The 27858-nt window shown below is 46.5% G+C and overlaps 1 protein-coding gene across 2 annotated transcripts; it reads left to right on the top strand.

Moving 5' to 3' along the window:
• The first annotated feature begins 1707 nt into the window (after nucleotides 1-1707).
• LOC107382742 (sterile alpha motif domain-containing protein 9) lies at nucleotides 1708-16878 on the top strand. Of its 2 annotated transcripts, none has more exons than XM_070552941.1 (5): nucleotides 1708-1752; nucleotides 1844-1987; nucleotides 2756-2837; nucleotides 2928-2984; nucleotides 11364-16878. In XM_070552941.1, the coding sequence occupies exons 4-5, from the start codon at nucleotides 2961-2963 to the stop codon at nucleotides 15816-15818; spliced, it is 4479 nt and encodes a 1492-aa protein (XP_070409042.1). In that variant the 5' UTR covers nucleotides 1708-1752; nucleotides 1844-1987; nucleotides 2756-2837; nucleotides 2928-2960; the 3' UTR covers nucleotides 15819-16878. The 2 variants fall into 2 exon arrangements, with proteins under 2 accessions (XP_070409042.1, XP_070409041.1); XM_070552940.1 differs by having other exon boundaries at nucleotides 1844-1995.
• Nucleotides 16879-27858: the final 10980 nt, after the last annotated feature.

Here is a 27858-nt window from a genome sequence, read left to right as displayed (position 1 = left end):
GGGGAGTGACACCAGTCAGCTCCAACAGGGGAGCGCTGATTCCTCTCTTTCACCCAAAGGCTGTAATCTAGAGCCCTGCACTGAAGCCATAGGCCCTCGGGTCGGCCCGGCCCGACGGCCCTCGGGCCGGGCTTCGGGCCAATGACTGTGCAATTACCTCGGACACGGGCCGGGCTGGGCGCCTTTATTTTTAATCGAATTCATAAAAAAATTTGAAACACTAAATCACTCAAGAAAAGATTCCCATCTGAACATCTGAGCTGGACACTGCTCAGCGCAGCTCGCTGTCAGTGCGTACATAAGGTACACAGCGAGCTGAAGTTGTGGAGAGGGGCTTGGAGCACGTCGCAGAACCAGAGCGCATGCGGGAAGATTCTTCCGACTGAAGCGAGTGTTTTCCAAACCCTGTCTTTCAGAGAGACTTGTCACTTAGAAAATGTTCCCTGATTATGAAACTTTGGCTGAATAGTGCTTGTTCCTGTCTCCAATGTGGCGTCTGAGGAGAATCCCAGAATCTCACATCCTCGTCAGCTCAGAATGCGCCGATATGATTACGCACAAGCGTGACACGTCAGCCCGGTCTCACAGTAAGACCAGGTTGGAACTGTTCAGGTTTACGCAGACAATCTTTACATTTAGAATTGGCATACAGATGTAAAATTAATGCAGTAAAATATAAAGCATTTTATTTAAATATCCAGTCATTATTTTACAAGCACAGAGAGCCGCATCAGATGCGTCTCTCGTCTCCGCACGGTTAGTTACCCTCGCGGTCTATCACTGGCAAATCAAAAGTGAGACGGATGACACAACCGCCCCCTGTACTTGCTTGTTACCACATTCCACCCGGCCACGATAAAAAACCGGCCATTCACCTCCGCCGACTCCGGCCAAAATATGATACCCGGCAGTTAATTAAATACAGGCTAATATTAGAGGATTTACGGTATGTATTTCAGGTCACTGCCGAGCTGAGCTTAGATTTTAACATGTACTGTTTAACCATGAAATTTAAATGTAATAGGGTAAACCCAGTGCATTTAACATAATGCTGCACTTTAGAAAATGTGTTGAAATATAACATGTTGGTGGAGCTGGGTTCCCACTATCGGCTTGTGGAGATCTTCTCCCCTCCCCGCAGCTCGGCGCATCTCTGTCTGATCGTGGCTTCTGTCTGCTGCCGGCTTGTGGTTCTCCCCTCCCCGCTGCTCGGCGCATCTCTGTCTGATTGCGGCTTCTGTCAGCTGCCGGCTTTCAGCAGCTTTCGGGAGACCTCTGTGTTCCACCCGGTTTTACCCAGCGGTCAGCCCGGCGTATCTCTGACTCAGAAGCTCTGGTGTTGTGCACAGTTAACTCCGGTTGTAGCTAGGTTGCTACCTCCGTTAGCTTAGCTCCCACCTCCGCGTTAGCTTCGAGTTAGCTTGTAGCTAATTCGACCGGGTGTCATCAGTTGATCCCAGCCTTACAGCCCCACCCTCAGCTCCACCTCTCTTCCCTTTTGTGGAATTGTCTGGGCTTGACGGAACCTGTGACACGGTCAAAATGGCGGTGGTGGCCACCTCCCATTTTTCTTCAAAAATGTGTTATTGGAGTCTATGGAAATGAATTGTCCAGTATATTTGTCGATGGTCAAACTCACCCGCTCAAATCCCACCCACCGCAGACTTAGGAGGAACCATATGCTAACCCCCCCCCCCCCCCCCCCCCCCCCCCGCTTCACTTTGTTCAAAGGATTTTGAACGGCTCTTTGAGGTAAAAGACCGACTAATGAACGGCTTCCGTGAAAGAACAATAAAACCCATCACTATTTGTGACGCAAACGAAAGGCGTGTCTTTTCTTTAGGTTTCGTTTTCTCGGAGTTTCTCAGTTGCCCTGCCGCAGCTGCTCATCTGCTGTTGTTCCTGCAGAAAAGAAGGAGCTCTGATTTACTTCTTCAGCGTCGGAAGACCCAGCACCTCCTCCACCTGTCCACATATGCAGACCGCTGTAAGCACGTGAGTACTTCTGGCTTGTCTGGATGTGAAGGAATAAAACAGTCTTCTGCTAGATACAATAAAGTATCACAAAAAGCTGCAGAATAAACAGGCCTAAAGTTCAGATTACATCTTTGCTCACAAACATCGGATTTTTAACCTGCAACGTGTTTACAGATTAGAACTTCCTGTTTTATCTCCATGGGCTTCTGTTTGAAAAAGAAAGAAAGACAGCAACTAATTCACCCATTGGCCCAAATAAGAGGTATATTTGTTTAGTGATGGTAGAAGAGCAGTTATTTAGTAAAAAGACCAATCTGCACAGCTTCCTGCTTTGTGAGCCCCTAGCTGCTGCTATTACTGTGCTACTACCAAATCCAGCTGTGGGTGATTGGGAGTGGCTGCAACATTTCTCCAGGACAGACAGCCGTGCATGTAGTTAGACACCATTATATGTCAACTGTAAACTCAAGCACCCGTCAGACTTGATCCACAGAATTTCTGCTTCAGAGCTCATTTGTGTCAAATGTACTTTCTTCTTCACTGCTCTAAAACAAGAACATTACTTATACAATATTGTTAGGGCCAACAAGGCAGAAGTTCCTTCATGAAGCCGCGAATCACTTCCTGAACTAGAGGAAGTACTCATGACTGTTACAGGAACCACCAGAAGATGCTGCAGGCTCCTGTAAAGCTACATAAAGTTCATTGTTTTCATAGATGTAGCAGACAAATGTTGCTGAAGGGTGCTCTCTGCTTTTTCTACATCATTCTATTGCAGGTGCTATAAAACTGAGGTGAATACTAAAGGGGTGGAGCTTGAAACGAGCACCAGCTTTCATGGATGCTCTGAAAAATATCAGGTAAAACCAAAAAGAATGCTTTTTTGTTTCTGGCTGAAATGCTTTGTCTGTATTGTTCAAGCTCACTTTAAATGGTTTTTGTACAACTAGTGATCTACATTGAAGTGGAGAACTAAAGATAGTATGGCAGACCAAGGAGACATAAAAGTAAGTTGCCTGTCATTATTATAATTTTATTAATTAATATTATTGGCATTGAGTTACCATGGTGACAAATTGGTCTAAAACATACCAAATAATTCTCCTTAAAGCTTGGTGCTGCATGGCATCAGACTGTTTAACCCTGTTTAAACTTTTAACAACTCAGAAATCATGAGACTAACAGAGCAGCTGCTGGACAACTTGTACTGTTTTTTTTTATAAAGACAAAGTTTTAGAATATTGACATTTTAGTCCACTTTCACATTTGCTCCTGTAGAAACAGCACATCTTTCACGAGCAGACAGAGATGTCTCGACTTCATAAAACGTTGCCATGGCTGTGATTGCCCTGATAAAATACCGTGCCTTGCCTAAAAAATTCACCACCCCATTGGTGATTAGTGGTTTTCTTATGGCTACAACTGTTTAGTGCCAGCCCTTTGAGTTTCCTCCACACGTGTGAGTAGAAATGCTCCTAGCTTCATTATCAAAACGCTCTGAGTTCTACTGTTTTTATTCCATTCGATTTCACTGGAAGCTTGTTTTTGCCAGTGTCGCGAGCGTGTCCTATTTATCAGTTCCGTTAGAACCTGGTTCCGTTAGAACCTAAGACTGCGCTGTGTTCTATTTCGTCTAGTCTTAGCCCTTAAGCTAGCTGCTATTGGAAGGATGATCTCCGCATCAGCCAATCATGAAGAGCTTAAATGTACGCCCACCAATAGTGGGCCCCCTCATGGTATATAACCGCAGTGACCCCACTGCTCACCTCCTTTTTCTCTTCATGCCAAGCTTGAGAGCTTTATTAAAGAGCAAATATTATCTCAAAAGAGCAAATTATCCGAAGACGACTTACCAGCCATGTCCAGCGACACCAGACCCTGCCCGACCTGCCAGACGGGCTCCATTTCCAGCGGCGACCTGCACGCTAAGTGTGAGGTCTGTCTCGGGGCTCACCACGCTGGCCTGGCCTTGACCCCGCAGGCCTCGTGCCCGTTCTGTGCCGCTCTGCCCGTGGCGGAGAAGATTCGCCGGGTCGAGTACTTCACTCCCGCCGCCGACGAAGAATTTCCGGTGGCTGACTCCTACCCGCTGGACAAGGCTTTGGTTTTCTTCGACGCCGGTCAGGAGCCGGCTGGCTTCAACCGGCTGGATGACGTCACTGACAGCGAAAACTACGATGAGGCGGCGTCCCTCCTAGACATAACGGAGGTCGACGAGCTTCGCTCAGCGGGTCCTTCTGCCCCAATGGCTTCTCGCTCCTCCCTGCCAGCAGTAAGAGCACTGCTCCAGGAGCTGCCCGCCATCATTTCTGCGTCAGCAGCCCGCAAGGGGCTAGCTGTGCCAGAACCGGCCCTGCCTGAAGCGGATGATTTGGCGGGAATTTTCGGGGCAACTCAGACACGCTGTCCAGACCCTGTCTGGCCGCGCTTCCCCGCTGCTATGAGCTGCTGGTCTGCCGCCTTCTCCGAGCCTGCCAAGCTCAAGGCGCCAGTCTCCACATATGCGCCCATCACCAAGGTCGAGGGGTTTTCCGACCAAGGCTGGCCGTCCGTTCCTCCACTAGAGCCGGATTTGGCCTCGCTGTTCGGCGCCAAGAACCACCTCGCTGGCCCGCGAGCTGTTCCCGCTTCAAAACATGACCAGCTGCTGAAGCGGCTCACCGACCGCGCACATCAGTGTGCCTTTCAGACCGGCGCTGCAGGGAATAACATCGCCCTTCTTGCCTTCGGCGTCTCCAAGATGATGGAGGAGCTGGAAGCTCCCGAGGAGTCGAAAGCCGTCATAACTAAGACTGCTGATGCCATCCTCAATCTGTGTGCTGCTGTGCTCACCGGTTCTGCTCGCATCGCTGCCTGGCAGACCCTCATCCAGCGAGCGATCTGGCTGAAGGCCCTGCCCTCCATTCTGGAACATCTGCAAAGGGAGATGCTGGATGGCCCCATCACCACCAATGTTCTGTTTGGTCCCCATCTTAGGGGCGTCATTGAGAGGGCTCAGAAGACGGCCGAACTATCGGCTACGGTGCGAGACCTGGTTCACCCTCGGTCAGCCTCGCACTCCGGCCGTTCAGCCAGAGGATGGGACGAACGGCGCGGAAGCTTCAGACGTCCAGCTGCACCGCCCGCTCCACGGAGCCGGCCTCCCGCTTCGGCTCCACATCAGCGGGACCAGCGAGATGGCGGACAACGGTTCCGGCGGGGCCAGCAGACGCCGTCTTGGCAGTCCCAGGTGCAGGAGCCTCGCCGAAAGCAGCCACGGAAGTGACTCTTTGGGGGGAATGTGTGTGTACATGATTGTTCTGATGTTGTTGGTTTTGAAATAAAACCCAAAAAACGTCACTCAAAGAGCACAATCCTACAGTCCTCCGCAGAATCCTCTGCCGAGTTCTCACACATGTTCCCCACACCAAGCACTGCTGCACGCACACATGTTCCTGCAGGTAGTCATAATACACGGCCAGCCGTAAGGGTGCGCTCCATTTGCGCTCTGGCCCCAGCATCCGGCCAGGCCCAACTCGTCCCGCTCTCCCCACGCCGTTGGGTGGGACGGGATGTCATGTCGCTGTCTCGACCACGCGCGGCGGCACAGTGCGCGGCTCCATCCGCTAGCACTCTGTCGCCCCCGTGCACAGGCCCGGCTCCCACTCGTCCTTCACTCTCGAACTCCACGCTCCGCGGTGTGGACCAGCCTGTTCCAGCTGTTTCTCACTTGCCCTTTCGAGCGCAGCCCTCCATGGGTCGCCCCCAGTTCTCTGGTACGGGCGATGGCGGTAAGGGCGCATGCACAACCCTCAGACGTTGTTCACGTGACCGCGCACACGCGTCCACTGTCGGAACGCGCGCACGAGTGGCGCCGCCTTTGCATCATGAGCAAATGGATTTCGGACACCATTCATTGCGGTCACACACTTCATTTTCAGGCCACTCCACCTCCCTTCAACGGGATCGTGGAGACGACGTTCACATCGCAAGTACAGTCTCAGGCGCTAGAGCTGGAGCTGCGGGATCTTCTGTCCAAAGACGCTATTTCCCGAGTCCCTCGCGGACAAGAACTCTCGGGTTTCTACTCCCGCTACTTCGTAGTACCGAAGAAGTCGGGAGGAATGAGGCCGATTCTCGACCTGTCCCTGTTCAACTGCTCCATAGCAGTAATGCATTTCCGCATGTTAACGATGAGACAAGTCCTGGAATATGTGCGCCCCGGGGATTGGTTCACGTCAATCGACCTGAAAGACGCATACTTCCACATACCAGTAGTTCCAAACCACCGGAAGTTTCTGCGTTTTTCGTTCAAGGGAGTTCAATATCAGTTCAATCGCCTCCCTTTCGGCTACTCGCTAGCCCCGCGCACTTTCTCCAAATGTCTGGAGACCGCGCTGCAGCCACTGCGCACGGAGGGAATAAGGGTCTTATTTTACCTGGACGATCTTCTCCTGTGCGCTCGGTCCGAGGACGAGGCGTCACAGCAAACCAGGAGGTTGACAGAGCATCTGTCGACCCTAGGGTTTTCTATAAACTGGGAAAAGAGCTCCATCCTTCCATCCCAGTCGATTGTGTATCTCGGGGTGGAGTTGGACGCCTCCCTAATGAGAGCACGTTTGTCGCCTGCAAGAGCGGCAGATCTCTCCACGGTGATCTCCCGTGTTCAACCCCGCAAGATCGTGAGAGCCCGGTTAGTCATGAAACTCCTGGGCATGATGTCCGCAGCCCATTCAGTAGTGCCGCTAGGTTTGCTGCGCACGAGGCGCTTGCAACGCTGGTTCGTCCGCCTCCGGGTACACCCAATACGTCAGAAGAGACGTATGTTGAGGATTCCCCCTTCAGTGGGCGGGGACCTCGCTCACTGGGGGAACCCCTGCATCCTCTCACGCGGGGTTCCCATCTGACGTCCTGCGTCACACGTATCTGTGTTTACGGATGCGTCACTGTCGGGGTGGGGGGGGCACGTGCTTGTCCCATACGGTGGCAGATCGCTGGCCCTCCCACACGCACGAGCACATAAATGTGTTGGAGCTTATGACAGTGAGGAATGTGATCAGACACTTCGCTGCCCTTCTCGAGGGCCGTCATGTCGAAGTTCACACAGACAACCGGGTAGCGGCAGCCTACATAAATCGCCAAGGGGGAGTTCGATCCCTCCCACTGTTGCGTGTCGCCACAGATTTACTGTGTTGGACACATGTCCACCTGCTGTCCATCAGAGCCATCTACATTCCGGGGGTACTGAATGTAGCGGCAGACATCCTGTCGAGAGGGGGACCCCGCGACTCCGACTGGCGTCTACATCCTGCACTGATATCACAGATCTGGATCAGGTTCGGGGAACCGTCTGTGGATCTGTTCGCGGCTCGCGAAAACGCTCAGTGTCGCCTGTGGTTTTCCCTGAGTCCCCGGGACGGACCCCCGCTCGGGGCGGACGCCTTCTCACACCAGCCCTGGCCTCGAACGCTCCTTTACGCGTTTCCACCAGTCCCTCTGATTCCCCGTTTCCTGGACCGAATTCGGTCGGAACAGCTCTCGGTGATTCTGGTGGCTCCCAGGCGCGTGTCCGCGTCATGGTTTCCGGACCTGCAAGCGCTAGTGTCCGGCTCCCCGTGGAGGCTCCCGTGGAGAGCGGACGCCCTTCTCCAGGCGGATGGGATAATCAAACATCCTCCGGAAATAGGCCAACGGCTGTGGGTCTGGCCGCTGAGCGGTCACGCTTAGAGGCTTCTGGGCTGCCGCATGATGTGGTGGCCACGATTCAGAGTGCGCGGGCGCCCTCTACCATTGCCTCTTACGCTGCTAAATGGGCAGCTTTCCAGAACTGGTGCGCAGAACGGAATGTTCAAGCGCTCTCCTGCCAGCTGGCGGATGTCCTATCGTTTTTGCAGATACTGATGGACAGGGTCCTCGCATTCAGCACTGTTAAGACATATGCTGCAGCTATCTCATCATGTCATCAGGGTTTTGGAAATAGATCTGTTTTCAATCATCCCCTCACAAAACGTTTTCTAAAAGGTGTCAGAAGGAACAGACCTGTGTCCCGCCCGCTTTTTCCCCAATGGGATCTAACGGTGGTTCTGCACGGCTTATCTGAAGCTCCATTTGAACCCTTGGACCAGGTCTCACTCAAGTTCCTGTCGCTTAAAACTGCATTGCTGCTAGCGCTAGCATCAGTTAAGAGAGTGAGTGACCTAACCGCCCTCTCAGTGGCTCCCGCATGCCTCAGGATCCGGGAGGATGGCGGGTCTGCTGTTTTATGCCCCAACCCAGCCTTTGTGCCCAAAAGCATTAATGCTTCCTTCAAATCCAGGTCAATTTCATTGGCTGGACTTTTTCCTCCTCCCCATAATTCTGAGGAGTAGGCGGCTTCTCACCTTCTCTGCCCGGTGCGCGCGCTTGTACGGTATGTGTCACGCACTTCGGAGATTCGTCGCTCACAAAACCTGTTTGTGCACTACAGGGAGTCTTCCCTTGGTCAGGCGCTGTCGGCCCAGCGCCTTTCACGCTGGCTGTGTGACGCCATTTCCCTCGCTTACACATCATCAGGGCGGGATCCCCCTGAGGCACTCAGGGCTCACTCAGCCAGAGGGATTTCCTCTTCGATGGCGCTCCTCAGTGGTGTGTCAATGGAAGACATTTGTCAGGCTGCTTCATGGGCTTCACCCTGTTCCTTTACTCGTTATTATTTACGAGATGTGTCTTCTGGATCCATCACTCGTTCAGTGCTTGGACCCCAGCAGGCTGAATGAATTCTTATGGCACCTCATTGGCCTTGCTGAGATGGATTTTATCCTCTTGTGGATGATGTTTTTTTAGTGGGGGCCCCTCTCTTATGTGCCTGCCTCAGTCTTTAGGCCTGGTCTGAGGCTGAACGTCCCCCACTAGAGGAGATTTGATTGGGTGTGTCCATTGGTTGTGTTAACCAGTGGGGCGTAAACCCATCCAGCTGCGCTTTATTCCAATAGCAGCTAGCTTAAGGGCTAAGACTAGACGAAATAGAACGTTGGTTACGTATTGTAACCCCAGATTCTATGAGTCTAGTCGCAGCCCTTAAGCCACTGGCCCCACTGGTTATGATGGGAATAAGAGCCATTGGAGGTGAGCAGTGGGGTCACTGCGGTTATATACCATGAGGGGGCCCACTATTGGTGGGCGTACATTTAAGCTCTTCATGATTGGCTGATGCGGAGATCATCCTTCCAATAGCAGCTAGCTTAAGGGCTGCGACTAGACTCATAGAATCTGGGGTTACAATACGTAACCAACGTTCTCAGGGTCCGTGGGGCGTCGGTGAGTTTTATTGTATTAGACCCTGGTTTGGACTCCCTAATTAGAATCAGTTTCCTATTTTAAGGTGAAATGATATGCCGTACTTTTTCTTTTGTGATAGCACACTTTCTTTTTAGTTTCTCCCGTTATTTAGTGGTTCTAAAAACTAGGGCAAAGTTCAGAAGCAGGCCATCCTTCTGACAATTCTTTGTGTCATATTAGAATTAATTTGCACCTCTGTCAGCTTTTGTGGGCTGTGGTAACTAGAAAATGATTCTTGTTAGTTGATCAGACTAACATAGATTTATCAATTAATCTAATTAATCCAACCTTCCCACGCTGGCGGAGACTTTTTCACACTTGCAAACAGAGCCTATTTTAACCTACTAATGTTTTGGCTTATAAATCCTTAGGATGTCTCGTTACTCACGGGAGGAGAAGACTAGCTTCTTCACCTAAGGTTTCTTTTTCTGAATCTGTCACAAACTGTAAAGCAAATCCTGAAAATTCAGGAACCTGTAATTAAATATGCTTACCTCTCCTTATTGTTTCGGATCGGGGCCCCCACTCAAACCTTTAAAAAGGACCTTTAAGAATCAGGAATGTAGATTATTTTTTCAAAAAGTTTATTACAAGATTAAAAAATACAAAAAGTAGGTAGATATAAGACTGATTACTTCCCCCAAGGAGAAATGCTAATCCTAATAATTAACTAAGAATAATCAGTTGACTTGCACCAACTCTAAGTCTTCTTCAGCTTCAGGTTAACACCCTCTAACTCTCTCAAAAATTGCAAAATACAAAAAATGAGTAAATATAAAACTAATCTATCCCCTGTGGAGGATGCTAATGCTAAAATCTTCCTGAGAATAAATGGTTGACTTGCGTCAACACTAACCCGTCACTCTCTAACTTGAAGTACGACTCTCTTCTTCTCTCCCCAACGACTGACCTGTCGTCCTCCATCCTGAGGACAGAGGATGACCTCTTCTATCCCAAATCTGCTCTGTCTCTCACTGTCGACTGCCCCAACTCTGTCAGCTCTGTTTCTAGCTGCTCTTTTTATACTCTTCTTGGGACATCCTAGACAAAGTAAAAGTGTTCCAGTTACCCATATATCATTATCACATGACAGCAAGACAATGGGGTCATTTGTCAGTTTCATACTTTTTAGCTCAACACAAGACATTTGGTGTCTTCTCCCGAAGTCCAGGATTCTTCATGAAGGCTATTTAGCTCAACACAAGACATTTGGTGTCTTCTCCCGAAGTCCAGGATTCTTCATGAAGGCCTGTCGTCTCCTGATAAGCTCTTTTCAGTCTGCCTCCTTTGACCCCACCTCTCTTGCTGAAGGTTGGGTCAAACACTTCTTGACCTTCTGCCCAATTTTACTTGCAAGTTCTGATCCCTTGGATTCTTCATGAAGGGTTTGTCCACTTCTGAGATGCTTTATCTTCAGTTGATCTTCTTTTGTCCCAGCTTGGATGCTTGTTGTGCAGTTGGGCCCCTGTCTTCTGGCTGATTTTACTCGCATAAGCAAGTTCAGTGTGTTTCAGTGTGGGTCCAATCTTATCTCTGTGGCCCACCCGTTGACTCCGTTTCTTGCCACTGTCTTTGGCATGTGGGAACTTGCAACACCAGTAATGATCATTCTGAATATTGATTTCATCCTCTTAAGCTGGCAGACACTGTGTAATTTTTGCCCAGTTTTCAGACTTTTTTCCTCTCATGTGAGATTCTTTGAAGTCAGGGTGAGTTGGAAATTACAGTCCGCAGGTGTGAGATGTTCTCCGCTCAATAATATCAGAGAAGGAGAAACAACTGGCTGCTACCACTTCAACCAAAGTCCCAAAAAGAAAAACACCATTTGAAGTCACGAACAACAAAAGATGTTTGGAACTAAAAAACAACAACTGGTGTTTTTTCTCTCTCGTTTCCTCTGGGAATGGCGGTTCCGGTATCCGGCGGACACGACCTAAGGACGATAGCTAAGGGAGGACTAAGTTTTGTGTAGTTTTGTTTACAAACTAGCTTGTTTTGTAGGTTTGCCCTTGCAGCGTTAATTTTCTCTACAGTTAGTTACTGTGCCACTCAAACTGATTAATCATTTAATTTTTCTCTGTTTTCACCAGGGGGAGGACTTGCCATGTGACTTAAAAGACTGGAGTAAACATGACGTGAGATTCTGGGTTCTCACCTTGGGTGGAGTAGATGGGTCTGTTGCTGATAAACTGTTTCAGGAAGACATTAACGGTCCTAGTCTTAAACTTTTAACCAAATCAGACTTAAGTGAAATGGGTGTGAACTTTGGACCAGCTAAAATTATCATTCATGCCAGAGATGAGGTAATGACATTAAAGAGAGAAGAGCCAATGAGTTCTCCAAACCAACCTGGGAAACCATGCAAGCCTTATCCATTCAGCAGATATCAGGACACTTTCAGATATATAGAGGACAGCATTCTCGATGTCCCAGAATCAGGTGCCTCAAACTTCATTGAACCCTGCCATGAATATAAAGGTTTCATCAACACACCTGATGAACACAAATTAAACAAGTTCACATTTGAAGTAATCCGTTTTTCAGCTGCCTGCATGAACAGCCGCACCAATGGCACCATACATTTTGGAATTGGAGACAAGCCAGACTTTGTTCATGGTCAGGTGTTGGGAGTGTCAGTAAAAGACAAAGAGGACTATACAACCAAGCTAAACTCAGCCATTACTGCTCACTTTCACTTTAACCAAGATTATGCTAAAAAATGTATTCGACCTCCTCGATTTGTTGACGTTCTCAACAAAAACACGACATCTTCTGACAAATGTGTGATTGAAGTGGACATTGTTCCTGAGTTTGATGTGTGTAAAGAAATGTACTTCCACACTTACAACACAAAAAAAGGAAAGGAGAAGAGTTTTTATGTTCGAGACGGTGGCAGCAGCAAGAATCTTCTCGCTCAAGCCACACCTAAAGAGTACGATCATTTTCTTCAACAAATCGCTCAAATAAGTAAGCTTCGCAAAAAGGCAGAAGAGAAGCACCTGAATGGAATTAAAAGTTCTAATCAAGGCTCTTGGTTAAGCCAGATGATAACTGGCGGCTCTAAATCCTTGGATAAGTCAAACTTTGAGCGATATGTTGTCGTGACAAACAAATCTCATCCAAGCCATTTTCAGAATGTAGGATTTCTGATAGAACTTTACCCAACAGCCGTTTTGGACTTTGATCCTGAATCAGCGGAATGTGGATTACAGCATTTCTTCAAGCAGCATAGCACAGTGAGCTCCCATTTGCCAGCAGCATATAAAATCACAGACAGAGTGGAGGACACTGGTAACAAGTTGAAATTGACTCAAAACACCAGCTGGGTGTTCTGTAATGGAGGCATTGAGAATGAGACACCCTCAGACACTGATCAGTGGTTCATGGAAAAGGGAGCCTCCACTCGAGATGTGATCTCTTTCTTGTGTCGAAGAGATGTGCTTCCAAACAAAAGGTTCCTTGTCATATTCTTACTTTTGTCCACAGTGAGGGAGAAGATGGACCCTCTTGTTGAGACTTTCATCACTTTCTATCAGGAACTAAGAGGTACTGATCAGATCCTCTGTATATCTGACAATGAAAATGCATTTACTTCATGGAAGGATCTTCTTGAGGCTCGGTGTGGAATTAACATATCTTGTAGATGCATCTATGAGCTTAGTTTTGCAGAAGTCAATGGCACCATTTGTAGTCTTTGGTCAGAAAACCGCAGAGCCATTCGTTTCCTAGCTTGTGGCGGTGAAAGCAAAGTGCCTCTTGAGAAGAAGGTTGAGCGTAGCCTGAACACCTTAGAGATCCTGTGTGTGAATGAGTGTGATGGAGGAAGCGAGGACATGAAGTCCATGGAGGAGAATTTTTACAGAGGAGAGAAAGTGTCTTGGTGGAATTTCTTTTTCTCAGAGCAGCCTGGATCCACACCGTTCATCAAACGAGACAAGTTTGACTACATTGTGACCACGGTCATAGAAGACTTGTGCTCCCTGACAAAAGCCTGTGTGTTGCTCAATCTCCTGCATGTACCTGGATGTGGCGGGACTACTTTGGCCATGCATGTATTATGGGATCGTCGATACCGTTTTCGCTGTGCGGTCCTCAGAAATAGTAGTTCTGACTTTGCTGAAGTAGCTGATCAAGTGGTTCAGCTTTTAACACTTTCCCACGAAGAGGAAAGACCAAAGATCCCTGTTTTGCTGATGATTGATGAATTTGAGGACATGGAAAAAGTATATGAATTACAGCAGCAAATTGAAAAGAAGTGTGTTGAGAAAAAAATTCAGTCCAAATGTGCAAATGTCATTCTTCTGAACTGCATGAGATCAGGGTCCTCTGAGCTGAACGCATCAACGACAGATACTGTATTCCTTGGGAATGCTCTCTCCGAGAAGGAACTGAAGTTCTTTGAGGAGAAGCTCGTGGAGATTGAAAAAAGACACAAGAACTTTGAAACATTCTATGGGTTCATGATCATGAAGAAGAACTTCAAGTCGGAGTACATTGAAGGTGTGGTGCGGAACACACTGAAAAGCTTCAACATCAACCAGAAGAATGCTAAACTCCTGGCAGTTTTAGTTCTGTTGAATGTATACTGCAAGGGTTCCTCTCTCTCTGTGTCTTTGTGTGAAGACTTTCTTGACCTTCAACCAAAGCCCATTTGTGGAAGCATAAAAGTTGAAGATGGATTTGGGAAATTTTCCAATTTTATCGCCAGCTGCTCAGTTGAAGGTCTGGTAGTTTACAGAGCAGTGAAAGTGATCCACTCAAGTATTGCACGACAGTGTTTGCAGGAACTCAAAGCAACACACAGTGTGACAAAAGCGGACATTGCTGACCTTCTACTGACAACAAACCAGCTTTATGAGAGTACCCAAGGCAAATGCAAATTCCTGCAAGATGTCCACCACATTCTGGTCAAACGGGTTTTTTCATCAGAAGAGGAATGCCAGTTTTCTCCACTTATTCTAGATATAGCAAATGAAACACCTGGCCAGGAAGAGCTGGTGCTGTCAAATGCATCAAAAAGGTTTGACAAAGATGCTGTTATCTTCCAGCTGCTTGCCAGGTACTGTTACCTTAAAAAGAAGGATTTTTCTGAGGCAAAGGTTTGGGCACAGAAAGCAAAAGAACTCTCCGAAGACAGCTCCTATATTGCCGACACATCAGCACAAGTTTTTAAGCATGAGCTAAAGAATGCCATTGCAAATTGCAAGGAAGTTCCTGTTAGCCCTGAAAATGTAAACGTTTTCCTCAAAATGGCACAGTCTGCAATTGACGCGTTCTGGCAAACACAAAACCTGGCAAAGAAAGAGTCACTTCAGCGAGTAAACACCAAAACAGGCAACTGCCCTTTCAATACATCAGGATGTCTTGGAGAAATTCAGGTTGGAGTAATCATCACTGACTTGCTGGCAAAAGTCCCTGTGTTTTCCCTCGACGGTGTCCGGCACGACATCATGAGTCAGGTTCTTGCAGGAGACATGAAATTAGAAAGTATGCAGAAAAATGATCCTCGACGTCATAAAAACAGCAACTATTATGACATTCTAAGACAGTTTGAAGATGTACTATACAACCTCAAGTACAGGATGAAGGTGAACATTGACTACCTCGACAAGGTATTTGTGAACCTGGGTTCCAGATATGGGATGAAAGACAGTCGTGAGCAAGTGGCTCAGAATGAGCTTTTCAGGTGTTTCAAACAGTATGCTAATGTTTTCTGCAAAACAGATTCTACACATCTGTTAAAGAATAAGATGATGAGCAACAAGATGAAGCTCGACCAGATAAAACTGTTTCTTGAGAAGCAGAAAGCTGATACCTACTCAGGAATTCTGAATTGTCTCTCAAAGAAAATCCCGGCTGAAATGATGGAGAAAATTGTCAGACACTATGTCTTTATATGCCAAGCTGAGCAAAATCCAAGTCCAAAGGAAAAGATTAACTTCATCTATGCGACTGTTGTATTGAGTCGTATCAAACTGGAATCTCGAGAAATGATGCCGTACCCACAGCTGCTTAAGTTTCTCTTCCAGCTTCTATCAGAGCAAACTCCCATCAGTGAGACTCTGTCACTGTTCTTCATCGCTGTAGCGCTGTTGTGGCCATCGTCACAAGACACAGGATGTAGGAATTTGGGCTGGTATATCTCACAGATGAAGAACTCATACCACAAGGAGTTGAAGGAAGCGTGCAATGGCAAGAGTCCAACAGTTCATTTCCTGTTGGGGAATAAATGTGGCTACGAGCAGCTTGTGCACATTGGAGAAATCAAAGAATGCATTGAGGCCAAACAGGAAGTGTTCGAATCCATGTGGGGAAATGCCAAAATATGGAAAGAGGAGAAGGTGAGGAGTCTTCTCTGCAGAGCAACTGGTGAGGTGACCCATGGGAATATTCTGACAAATACTTGTGTCAACCACCTAAAGCTGGAAGTGATGCCGATGTACCGAAGTCAGATCAGTGGATATGCCGAGGGGTCAAGAGTCTCATTCTTCATTGGTTTCTCGATGAGAGGTCCTCTGGCCCTTGACATTAATGTTGGACCTTAAAGGAGCTAAACATAAAGAGGACAGCACTCAGCTGAATAAAAACCTTTTGTAGTCGTAAATAACCTGTTTTATATTGATGTAGAGAAAAGGTGCTGAAATGCTTGTATTACCACTGCTGTTGTGTTCTGACACAAACAAGAGGCTTAATTTAAAACAACATCATGTAACTATTTTTCATGTGTTAACTGAGTTTGTATGCTTTTATTATGCTACCTTTTTAGTAAATCTGCAGAATGGTAACGTGATGCTGAAGTACAGAAATGTAAACCTGATTAACATCAAATGGAGACAAAACCATGGAGAGCATAAAGAATATTTTTTTGCTTTAGGTGATCAGGAAACAAGGTTTGTAATTATTATTTAAGAGAAAGTCACCCTTAAGCAAACAGGGTTTTTGCTGATAAATAATTAACGAGTGTCCAATATTGCTGTAGATGTGTAGTCATTATTTTGGTATTTTAGTGCGTCTTTTTAAACGGTAAACGGTCCGTATTCGTATAGCGCCTTCTTAGGTTTCTGCAACCCCCCAAGGTGCTTCACAACACAGTCGGTCATTCATCCTTTCACACCCTGGTGGGGAGGAGCTATAATGTGGCTACAGCTGCCCTGGGGCGCTCTGACAGAGGGGAGGCTGCCGAGAACGGGTACCACCGGTCCTTCCGACCATCACCAGCAGCAGGGCGGGTAAAGTGTCTCGCCCAAGGACACAATAGGATAATTCTCTGGTCGGAGCCGGGATCAAACCTGCAACTTTCTGATTACTGGACAACCCGCTGTACCTCCTGAGCTGCTGCTTTTAAAAATATTAACATTCTGCCTAAGACCGTCAGTGTGGCGCCCTGTTCGGGCAAAAGAACTAGCTATCATTGACTAGGAAGTGCCTTTTCTAGAAATGCTTATGGAAAAGGAAATTATTGCAATAGCAGGAAGAAAGGTACCATGTAATCAGCTATGCATTATGGTTCATGATGAAAGTTATTGTAACTAGGGTTATATGTTGTTGCCTAGCTCTTATGTTGGTTGTTGACATGGATGGCTTCAATAAATCATTTATCCACCAGTTCTGTTCTTCTCGGTGTTGAATGAATGCTACACATCATTTTACAATCCATTCCCAAAAAAATGCGTGCATTATTTCAAATGTTTTACATTGTTGAGCAGAGGTGTCGGACTCCAGTCCCCGAGGGCTGGTGTTACAGCAAAACCTGACCTAGCATAACGTGTGACTGCAGGGGGTGCTAGAGTATCTCTCATTTCAGGCCTTATAAAGGAAGAAGAAGAGCACTTACTGCTTAACAGCTGTCACAGCTGGGATTTTGGGCGTCACTGCTTCTTCTGGCGTTTGACCAACGTCTCAGTGACTGAAAATGTCATTTATTTTGTATTTGAAGTAGAACAATATCTGCTGAATGTTCAAATGGATGTTGGTGATTTGTTTGAACAAATCAGGAACTGTTCTTTTCCCTACGCACTTTCAGCAGTCTGGACTGAGTCTATCTAACACCTTCCTAGCTAACAACACACTGCTCATTTATTTTAGGCAGACACTTCTGTGACCCTACACTGTAAACCTATATTATTCATATATGAGTCAAATTAAACGGTTTTCTATGGTTGTTCTACCTCCTAAGTCACGTTAGGATTTTGATTGGTCAGAACAAATTTGCGGTCGTAGTCTTAGTGGTTGTAGTCCTGTAGTCCAAAAATCAACAGTTTTTGGACAAAATATGTTTGAATTTCTAAAGGAAATGTAAAATATGAGCAAATGATAAACGGTGACCCTCAAAAGCTCTTGATGTTGATGAAATGGGGTAAAATAAAATATAAGAACTTTATTGAAAGACACCAAGCAATATTTTGAGTTAAAGCATATATTTGGATAACAACTAAGGAAATATACAGACGAATTCCACATTAATACAAACAGATGTGGCTTCACATATAAGAACTGTTCTATTTTTTTGTCAGTCTGATGTTGGTTTTATGCAGTTTCACATTCTTTACAAAACAAAGATAATATGGTGTTTTATTAACAAATTACAATTATAAAGAAAACATTTAGGCGTTAACAAACAAGAATTTATTAACAAAACTGCTGATGTCTTTCCAAAACGTGTGTGAAAGCCGAGTAGATTAGCAGTAATGTGACGTCATCGGCAGTCAAAGGAGCCCGAGCCGATCCTGCACCCGAGAAGATCCGACATCGGCGCTACATTCAAGATGCTTCTACTTGTGAAGTCCACTAGATGGCGCTACTGGGTAAAACACCATCAAATATGTGAAATTCAGATTTGGAACACGTCTGTGCTTGATGGACCTAATCATTCTTTTTTTCACCGTGACTAAAATAATATGGATTTTTCCCTGTTTGTTTCAAAAGTTATGATTATTCCACAATCATAATTTTATGTTGTCCTGCAAACCAAATCCTGTTATGCTTATGCTCTAAAACAAACATTCATCGTGTTTAATGCGGTGATCAGGTGATCCTGGCACGGACGTGGGTTTGAGAAAAGACTGAGATAATCGTATTTCAATAACTCAGATTGTAATAAAATGTTCAGATGCCAACAAGGAGAACTCATTTACACTTAGTTTCATTATTTTTGTTTAAAATAAAAATAACTGGAGCTTCAAACTGAAGTGAAATACTGAAGGAGGCGTGTGTGATTCAGATAAACCACTTCCTGTTCTGACCCAGACCCGTCTGACTGACGCCTTTGTTATGGGGGTACTGAGCATCCTGAAGATATTTTAGTTAAGATGATTAATCTGGAGTTTTCTCAGCGATCAGACATGAGTAAACGATCCTAATCATGAGATTAGAAGGTTCCTGCTGTAACAAATAAAAGTTTTAGTTATGATTTTTGAACATTTTCTTACTTGACATCAAGATGTGAAATATTTTTAGTTCAAATTTTAAATCCAGACACCCCCCCCCCCTTTTTTTTTTTTAAATCCACAACCTCGCTGACCTCCCTCCTAAGAGTCTACCCTGACCCGACTGGACCCGCCTCCCATCTTGGCGTGCCAGCTTTGAATTATAACCTTCACACTCTGGGAAGCACAGAGTGACGATCGTGATTGTATTTTAATTCTGACGGCGAGGTGAAAAAGATGGCTTCCTCTGAGAGTGGGCAGGATTTATGGGGCCTGTCCTGGCCGCTGGCCCCACATCCTCTCTGATCTGCTTTTACTCTGGCGACCCCGCGACCCTCGGGGGTCATTAGCGAGGCCCCGAATGGTCCGGCTGGCTGCCAGCCCATTTCACACTGCTTGTTTTCCAATCAAATCACTATATTTAACAGGAACACGAGCCCAGGGCCAAGTCCAAACAGACATCTGTTTGAAATTGTTCCTCGCAATTATTTCACACAGAAGCTCTCCCTGTGCTCACTCCTTGCCCCACTTTGAGCTTTTGTTTGTTGTTGTTTGTTTTCAGCAAAAACTCCCCCTTCGGTTTGCTAATGGACAGAATCGAGGGGGGTGCTTGGGTCGGTGAGGCTCTGGCTCTTCTCTCCGCTGCCACAGAGGAGAAGAGAAACGGCACAAAGCAGCGTTTTCTCTCGGGGTTCTGATCTGCTGCCAGCAAACTCAACGCCATACTGACCTTCGCTCGCATACGAGCATGTGATAGACGCTGTGTTTCTGACTCAGTCTGGTGCATCAGTACAGGAAGTGAAACCATAACACAGATTTGTGTCATCATCTCCATCGATTAAGACTTTGTTCAAACTGTGAAACCAGAAAACATCACAGTTGTCATCAGAAAAGCATCCTTCACAGTTTAACAACCACAAAGGGCTTCACAGTTAAAATATTAAACAAATGAACATAAATCATAAAATCTAAATGTTTCCTTGTCACCAGGCTGGCTTTAACTAAACACATCTAGAGAATATCAGACACCGTTTTTACGCTTGTGCAGAAATCCACAAAGACGAGTAAAGATGTCTTCTGTTGATGCACTTCTGTCACTTCAGCGCTTCCGGTCGGTAACAAGATGGCGCCTGTGCTAGGCTTAGCCGCAGTCACCGGCCACTTTTTCAAAAATTTTTCCACTAACCTCCTCTTTTCCACCTTGCTCCTGTCTGCAATCCTCTTCAGTAGTTTCCCTGATACCATCTCCTATGATCGCCAGACTCTTTTGTTCTTCCGTTCGTTCACGATCGCCCAAGATGCACCGGGGACGTACCTCCCTGTTTGTTTACCTGAGTGGCGCACTGGCCCGGAGCCAAACGACCATTCCAACCATGGCGCATCCAGCGATGTGTATCCGGTCCCGGCAAACCGTCGGAGGAAAAGAGGTAATCGAGCAGGAATCCAGGTGAGAATAAGACTTCTCTTAAAGCGTGGTTTATCTAGTAAACATCGGCGCAATCTTCTAGCTTCTTGTCCTTTGTTTGGTGACTTCCGCATTCCCGCCAGGCCGCGTTGTGGCGCGGTTCCTCCGCAAAAGTTTTTTAAGGTCGGTTTATCCTCATTCCTCAGTGGTTTCTCCTCCTGTTCCCTCCATAAGTGGTTTTTATAAACACCGTGGATCTAACCCTGCTAATTTACGTCCACTAACTCCAGCTGTTTCTGTAGTTTCTGATTCCTCCACCTCACTCAGCATGGCTCTATTGAACACCCGCTCTGTTAACAATAAGTCCTTCCTGCTCAATGATCTAATTCTCTCTAAAAACCTGGATTTTCTGTTTCTGACTGAAGTTTGGCAGCAAATATCTGATTATTCTGGTCTGATTGAACTCTGCCCGAGTGGTTACTCTTTTCTTAGCCAGCCCCAGGGTTCTGGTCGTGGTGGAGGCCTAGCTGTTGTTTTCAGAGACAATCTTCCATGTAGCTCTACAACCTCTGGTCACTTTGCTTCCTTTGAACTGCAGCTGATTAAAGTCGGGCGTAAGGACCCGTTCTACTGTGCTGTGGTTTATCATCCACCTGGTCCAAACAGTTCTTTCCTTCAGGAGTTTAGTGACTTTCTATCCTCCACTGTGAAGCTGTCCAGACTGGTGATTGTTGGTGACTTTAACATCCACCTTGATGATCCCTCTGATCACTTTGCCATGAATTTCTCCAGCCTTATGGACTCCTTCAGCTTTACCCAGCATGTTTCTGGCCCCACACACACCAGGGGACACACTCTAGACCTTGTTTTTACCCTGGGTCTAAATGCTGACAGTGTTTGTCCTGAGGACGTTTATATTTCAGATCACCATTGCATTTTCTTTAACTTGTCAGTTTCTGCGTCCCCACCTCCTGCTCGCCATATGATTAGTTCTCGTTTTCTTAATGAGAGCACAGCTAGCAATTTTTCTGCTGCTTTTGATCCACCCTGTTCTTCTGATAACGACCCAGATTCCTTAACTTCTCAGTTTAACGAGCACTGCCTCTCCATTCTGGACGACATCTGTCCTGTCAGAACCAGATCAGTTCCTGCAGTGAACCCTACTCCCTGGTTTAATGACAGCCTTCGCAACCTGAAGCGCCAATGCAGAAAAATTGAGCGTTTGTGGAAGAAAACCCATCTCCACGTCCATCTGCTGAAGGATCTTCTGTCATCCTTTAACTCTGCAGTCAGAGACGCTAGGGTTTCCTATTTCTCCAACCTGGTGTCCCAGAGCAGAGGGAACCCCAAGGTGCTGTTTAACACCATCAGCAGCTTCGTCTCTCCTGCCTCTCCTACAGCCTCCATCCACTCTGTTACAGACTGTGAGAACTTTCTGTCTTTCTTTGTGGACAAAGTCAATAAGGTTAGATCTAGCATCTCTCCTTCAGCCTTATCGCTGTCTTTCCCGACTCCAACCAGGCCCATCATCCTAGATAGCTTTGCTCCTGTTTCTTTGCCTGAGCTAACCAAACTAGTTAACTCTATGAAGACCTCTGCATGCCCCCTCCACATCTTACCCTCATCTTTGTTTAAAAGTGCTTTTCAGTCCATCGGTCCCAGCGTGCTCTCTATAATTAATGCTTCTCTGGTCAGGTCCCTGCTTACTTTAAGAACGCTGTAATCCACCCGCTTCTTAAAAAAACCGAGTCTCGCCCTCTCTCTCCATAGCAGCTTCAGACCCATCTCTTAAGTTTCCGTTCATCTCCAAGATCTTGGAAAAGTTTGGGGCTAAACAACTCACAGCTGCTCTTGATGAACATAACATCTATGATAGCTTCCAGTCAGGTTTTCGTAGAGCTCATTCTACTGAAACAGCTCTTCTTAGGGTCTCTAATGACCTTCTGACTCACAGTGATGCAGGGGACTGTTCTGTTCTGGTCCTGCTGGACCTGACTGCAGCCTTTGACACTGTTGACCATCACCTGCTACTGGAGAGGCTGATAGACTGGGTCCGCCTATCAGGATCTGCTCTGGAGTGGTTCTCCTCTTATCTCTCTGAGCGCTCCTTTTCTGTGGCCATCTCCAAGTTTAGGTCCTCCACCACCTCCCTTACCCATGGTGTCCCACAAGGTTCTGTGCTGGGGCCTCTGCTCTTCCTCCTCTATCTGCTCCCTCTTCAGCACATCCTGAGCTCCTTCAAAGGAATCTCCTACCATCTTTATGCAGATGACATCCAACTGTACATCTCCTTTAAGCCCCATGAGATGTCTAAGCTGCAGCTGTTACACACCTGCTTGGACTCTATCACAACCTGGATGGTGGGAGCTTTCTTCAGCTGAATGAAGATAAGACTGAGATCCTCATCTGTGCCCCAGACAAGCTGGTTCCCAAAGTCAGAGACTCTCTTGGTCAGCTTGCTTCTCACACCAAACCTTCTGTCAGGAATCTTGGCGTGACCTTTGACCCAGCTCTCACCCTGGATTCTCATGTCACTTCTCTTGTTCACTCTTCCTTCTTCCACCTCAGGAACATTGCTAAGCTGAGTCCCATTCTGTCCCGCTCTGAACTTGAGACAGTTCTCCACACTTTCATCTTCTCACGCTTAGACTAGAGGTGGGAAAAATGATCGATTCTAAGATGCATCGCGATTCAGCCGTGCATGATTCCGCATCGATGCAGCAACGTGACATAATGAGATTTTCTCCCTATGTCTATGTCGGGGGTTGGCAACCCGCGGCTCTGGAGCTGCATGCGGCTCTTCCATCCATCTGATGCGGCTCTCTGTGTTTGTAAAATAATGAATGGATATTTAAATTAAATGCTTTATATTTTACTGCATTAATTTTACATCTGTATGCCAATTCTAAATGTATAGATTGTCTGCGTAAACCTGAACAGGTCCAACCTGGTCTTACTGTGAGACCGGGTTGACGCGTCACGCTTGTGCGTAATCCTATCGGCGCATTCTGAGCTGAAGACGATGTGAGATTCTGGGATTCTCCTCAGACGGCTCCTGGATGTGTCGCCACATTGGAGACAGGAACAAGCGCTATTCAGCCAAAGTTTCATCATCAGGGAACATTTTCTAAGTGACAAGTCTTGCTTCAGTCGGAGGAATCTTCCTGCATGCGCTCTGGTTCTGCGACGCGCTCCAAGACCCTCTCCACATCTTCAGCTCGCTGTGGACCTTATGTAGTATGCGCTGACAGCGAGCTGCGCTGAGCAGTGTCCAGCTCAGATGTTCAGAAGGAAATCTTTTCTTGAGTAATTTAGCTACATCTGTGATGTGCGTAGAATAAAGTGTCAGTTCGTCTGCATGCGTCGGGGTAATTCTTTCTCCGTCAAAATAAACGGTCAAATACGGGAACTGTCCGGTCAACACAAGCCCTGCTTTTAACTGTTCTGTTTTCTTGTGAAAATTGTTGCAAAGAGATATAATTTAACTTGATTAACACCAGAGCCAGGCGCACTGCACCGTCATCTCCGTCACTGTAAATGAGGGGAAAACTAAATGATCGGATCCTTTTCTGACCTTCCCCACCTACAAAGTTTAATTACAACAATCAAAGGTGACAGAGCCTGGATTTGTATTCTGAACAGTCTAAACATGTTTTAAATAGAAACGTATGACAAAAGTGGCACCTGCTCAGTAAACCCACCAACAGGGTGAAAAATATCTAAATATTGTAGCAGAGACGGGCTACAACTTCTGGATCCACTTTATATAAATCGTTTTATTGATTATCTTCTTATGAAAGGTAATTTTGATGTACACGAGCGACCGGTACCGGCTGCTGTCACCTGTTGTGAGCAGCTCTCTGCTGTCTGAGGGTTGGCCCCGCCCACAACGCTGCGGCTGCAGTGGCTCCCAGTGTTTTCTTTACTGGGGGAAACGGGTAATAATGGCTCTTTGATGGGAACAGGTTGCCGACCCCTGGTCTATGTCTATGCGAGGACAATAAAGTTTTGAGGTTTTATAATTACTTCTGGGGGCAGAGTTGCAATGACATGCGCACTGCGTTGCCCTAGCGCCAATTTAAAACAGAAAAGGCGGACAGGGATACAGGGCCAACATTACCAGTAATCAAAGATGTACCCGTTACATTTAAATCGGATGTCTGGGCTAATTTTGGTTTTGGGATCCTGGATGTGAAAGAATCACTTAACACAGTATTTGTTTACTATTTTTAAGTTCAGTAATATTCTATCTTAAAGCTGCTCTACCGAAAACATTATTTCTTATATTATTTAAGTAATTATAGGCAGCACACTTTAAACAATATTGCTCGCTATAGTGAATAGATGAATGTTCTGTTTTTCAGGGATTTCGAATTCAAAAAGAAATTGAAAACTATTCTTCTGCTTTTATTAAGTAATGAACATTTTTGTGTGAAGAATTGTGATGCATTTCAGACTCAAATCGAATCGTTAGGCAGATAATCGGAATCGGATCGAATCGCGAGGCAGGTAGAGATGCACACCACTAGCTTAGACTACTGTAACTCTCTTTTCACGTGTCTGAGCAGAACCTCCCTGAACCGTCTACAGGTGGTTCAGAATGCCTGTGCTCGGCTTCTGACCAAGTCCTCCAAACACACCCACATCACCCCGCTTCTCCTCCAGCTCCACTGGCTGCCAGTCAACTTCAGGGTTCATTTCAAGATCCTGGTTCTGGTCTATAGGGCCTTACATGGACAAGCACCATCTTACATTGGTGATCTTCTTAGTCCCTACACCCCCAGCAGGTCCCTGAGGTCCAGTGACCAAAGCCTACTGGTTGTGCAGCACCAGGCTAAAGGTCAAAGGTGACAGGTCATTTGCTGCTGTGGCCCCCAAACTCTGGACCTCTCTCCCCCTGAGCCTATCAGTGGACTCAGTGGTCTCCTTTAAAAAGCAGCTGAAGACTCACTTGTTGAAGCTGGCTTTTGAATGACCTTCTTCACCTCTCTCTCTTTATTCTGCTCTCCCCACCTATTCCACCTTCCTCAGGATCCACTGATTTCCCTCTTTCCTGTTCACTCTCTCTCTTTCTCTACATTTTTGTGTTTTAATCACAATTGTCTATTTTTTCTCATTTAAAATATATTTTAAACATGTTCTAAATGCTTTTTTATATTTTTGCATTTTTTGTTTTTGTGAAGCGCCTCGTGATTTTTATCTTGAGAGGCGCTATAGAAATGATACTTTCTGCTTTTTCTTCTTCCTGGTTTTAAAGTTTCTTATCAGTCGTTTTTTGTCTAAATTACATGAAAATCCACAAACGTGACAAGATGAGTAACGCTGTCTACACCAACAGAGACAAATCCGTCCTGACTTCATCATGTTCTCTTAGAGCCGAGGCTGAGTCTGAGAGAACCAGGATATGATGTCATGGTAGGTCCAGAACTGCTCCGGCTCATGTGGGATATTCTGCATTTTCTGTTGTCAGTGAAAACGATGCTCACAGACATTCCCACCCATGTCGCTGACTATTAGACGTGTGATCCTGCTTTGTCACCTAAGGTGGAGCGTTTTGACACTTCTGGGTGCTAAAAGCCAACATCAGAGGTCTGCAGCACGGAGCCAGAGAGATGGGTTTCCGTCATTTATCACAAATCCACCCCATGTCTGGTTTTCTTATGCATGAACTTATCTTAGAAAAATAGACACAAAGGTTCAGTTTTCACATGTTTTTATAAACCAGTCATGATGTGAGCTGTTCACCGGCAGGAAGCAGCTGTGAAGGTCAATCCTTAGACAACAGCTTTGTGACTAGATCTTCTAGATGAAAATCACTGAGTTTCACGTGGTTCTGAACTGTGAGGGTTGAACCGATGAAAGTGATGATCATGTTTTGTGTGAACTTGTATTTTATTGTTTTAATCTTTTCAGTTTCAGCTGAATAAATGATCTGGTGTAAATGAAATGAAACCGACCCAAACCGAAACGCTCCTCCAAGCGCCTCGTGGCACTGGTGACCTCCATAGATTTATGGTTACACGAATATGATCTCTGTCCTGAGCTCCTCTGGTTCTGTGTGATTAACAAAAACAAACGTGTATCTGTTAGCTGGAAGGGTTGGGGTTCCTCAGTGATTCAGAGAGCACTCAGAGACGTCCGGCATGATTACAGCGCTGCTGTGGACACGAAAACACCATTCCATCAGCGTGATCTCAGCTCTCTGGGCTCATAAAGAGGTTAAGAGTTCAGCTTTGCCTTAGAAAAGCTTCTTTAGCCGAGCAGAAACAGGAACTTCTGTCGTTAGTGAGAGGTTCTTAGGTCGGTATTTTAGTCTGTTGCAGAGCGATGGACATGTCCCTCCCACTCAGGAGGAGAGTTGGGTCTTTGTGCAGGAAGAGGAAGATCAAATGTGAGCCGAGACACGGTGGGTCTTCCTAGTTTCACTCTTAAAATCCTTTAATGAGGAGAATGCTGACCTCGATCAAACAACTGCATTCCTCGTCTGCCTACTCATGGTCCCAGAGTGACCTCGGGTCTGCCCGGCAACAGAGGGTAACCTATGAGAGGTCACGATCGGGATCTAGGTCTGACCCTGGACCCCTGAGGAAGGACACAACGATGGCCTTCATCCCAGGAATCCCTCAGGCTCTGTGCATTCATAATTCCTGTACTTCCAGACATTAATGGCGACAGCTCCGGCCTCGGGACCATGGCAGAGCAGGTCGGAGCAGGAACCCCGACTCAACCGGGTCATGATCCTCAGGTCTCTGCAGGCTCAGCGAAGAGAACCTTTGATGCAGAAAGTGTGCAGGGGGAAAAAATCCCAGCAGCTTGTGAAGAGTTTCATTATGATGACCTGACCTCAGGGGTCAAAGGTCAAAATGTGGCACGCTCCAACACTTCACCCGACCTGCTCATATACATCCAGCATCCTTTGATCAAGCATAACAAATCCAGAAGAGCCAAAACCAGAATCAGAACCGGTTCAGATAAAACCAGAACCATCACGTGTTTTACTTCCAACGATAAAACGTCCCTCAGATCAGTAAGAATGAAAACGCTCAAACATTTTGGTCTTCAGGTTGTCCTCAGGGTCACCTGAGGACAAAAAGTGTCCCCACTGCCTTCCAGGTGTAGTTCCGCCTCTTGTCTAACGACCTCCTGGTGACCCGAACAGGAACGAGTGGATACAGAATCCAGGTGGATGGATGGGAATGGAGTGATTTACCCGACAGAATCCGTGATGGTTCCTGAGTGGACGGCGTGAAGCTGAGCGTCTCTGTGGGCATCGGCTCTTCATCTGTGTGTTTTGTCTGATCCTCCTCTTCTGCCTCGCTAGACTCTTGTTCTTCTCTGTGCTGAGACTCTTCGCCCCGAGGCCGTTTGCCTCCAGATCCGCTCACTGACAGAATAAGGAATCGTGATGGCAAACTCAATCAGCAGGCTCCTCTTCTAAGCCATCGTGGAGCGAACATTTCCTCTCTGGTTTATCACCCTGAGGCTTTCTCCTCCATCACCCTCAGAGTCTTCCCTTCTGACATCATCTAGATCAGCTGAGGTGGCAATGAAACAGAACTACCGTGTCAACATGCTGACTTTACAGGGGTAGGCTTTAAAAACCAGGTCATCTTTAGTAAACTACTGATGTCTGAATGCAAAGAGCAGGACAAGTACTGGGCTGTATACCTCCTGTACTTTGTAGTACTTATCAGAGTACTACTGAGGCCTGTGATTTCACCACTCTGGTTTCTGAGGAAATAAAGCAATTTCAGC

This window comes from Nothobranchius furzeri, chromosome 7 (genome assembly GCF_043380555.1).
Source record: "Nothobranchius furzeri strain GRZ-AD chromosome 7, NfurGRZ-RIMD1, whole genome shotgun sequence".
In the NCBI taxonomy this organism is placed as follows: Eukaryota; Metazoa; Chordata; class Actinopteri; order Cyprinodontiformes; family Nothobranchiidae; genus Nothobranchius; species Nothobranchius furzeri.
The sequence above is the reverse complement of the archived record's forward strand: the minus strand, read 5'-3'. Positions and strand labels throughout refer to the sequence as shown.

What these genes read in the sequence shown, in the direction of transcription:
- LOC107382742 (XM_070552941.1), top strand. Translation starts at nt 2,961, where the DNA reads ATGGCAGACCAAGGAGACATAAAA. An exon ending in CAGACCAAGGAGACATAAAA is followed by an intron (nt 2,985 to 11,363) that starts GTAAGTTGCCTG and finishes TGTTTTCACCAG; the next exon opens with GGGGAGGACTTGCCATGTGA.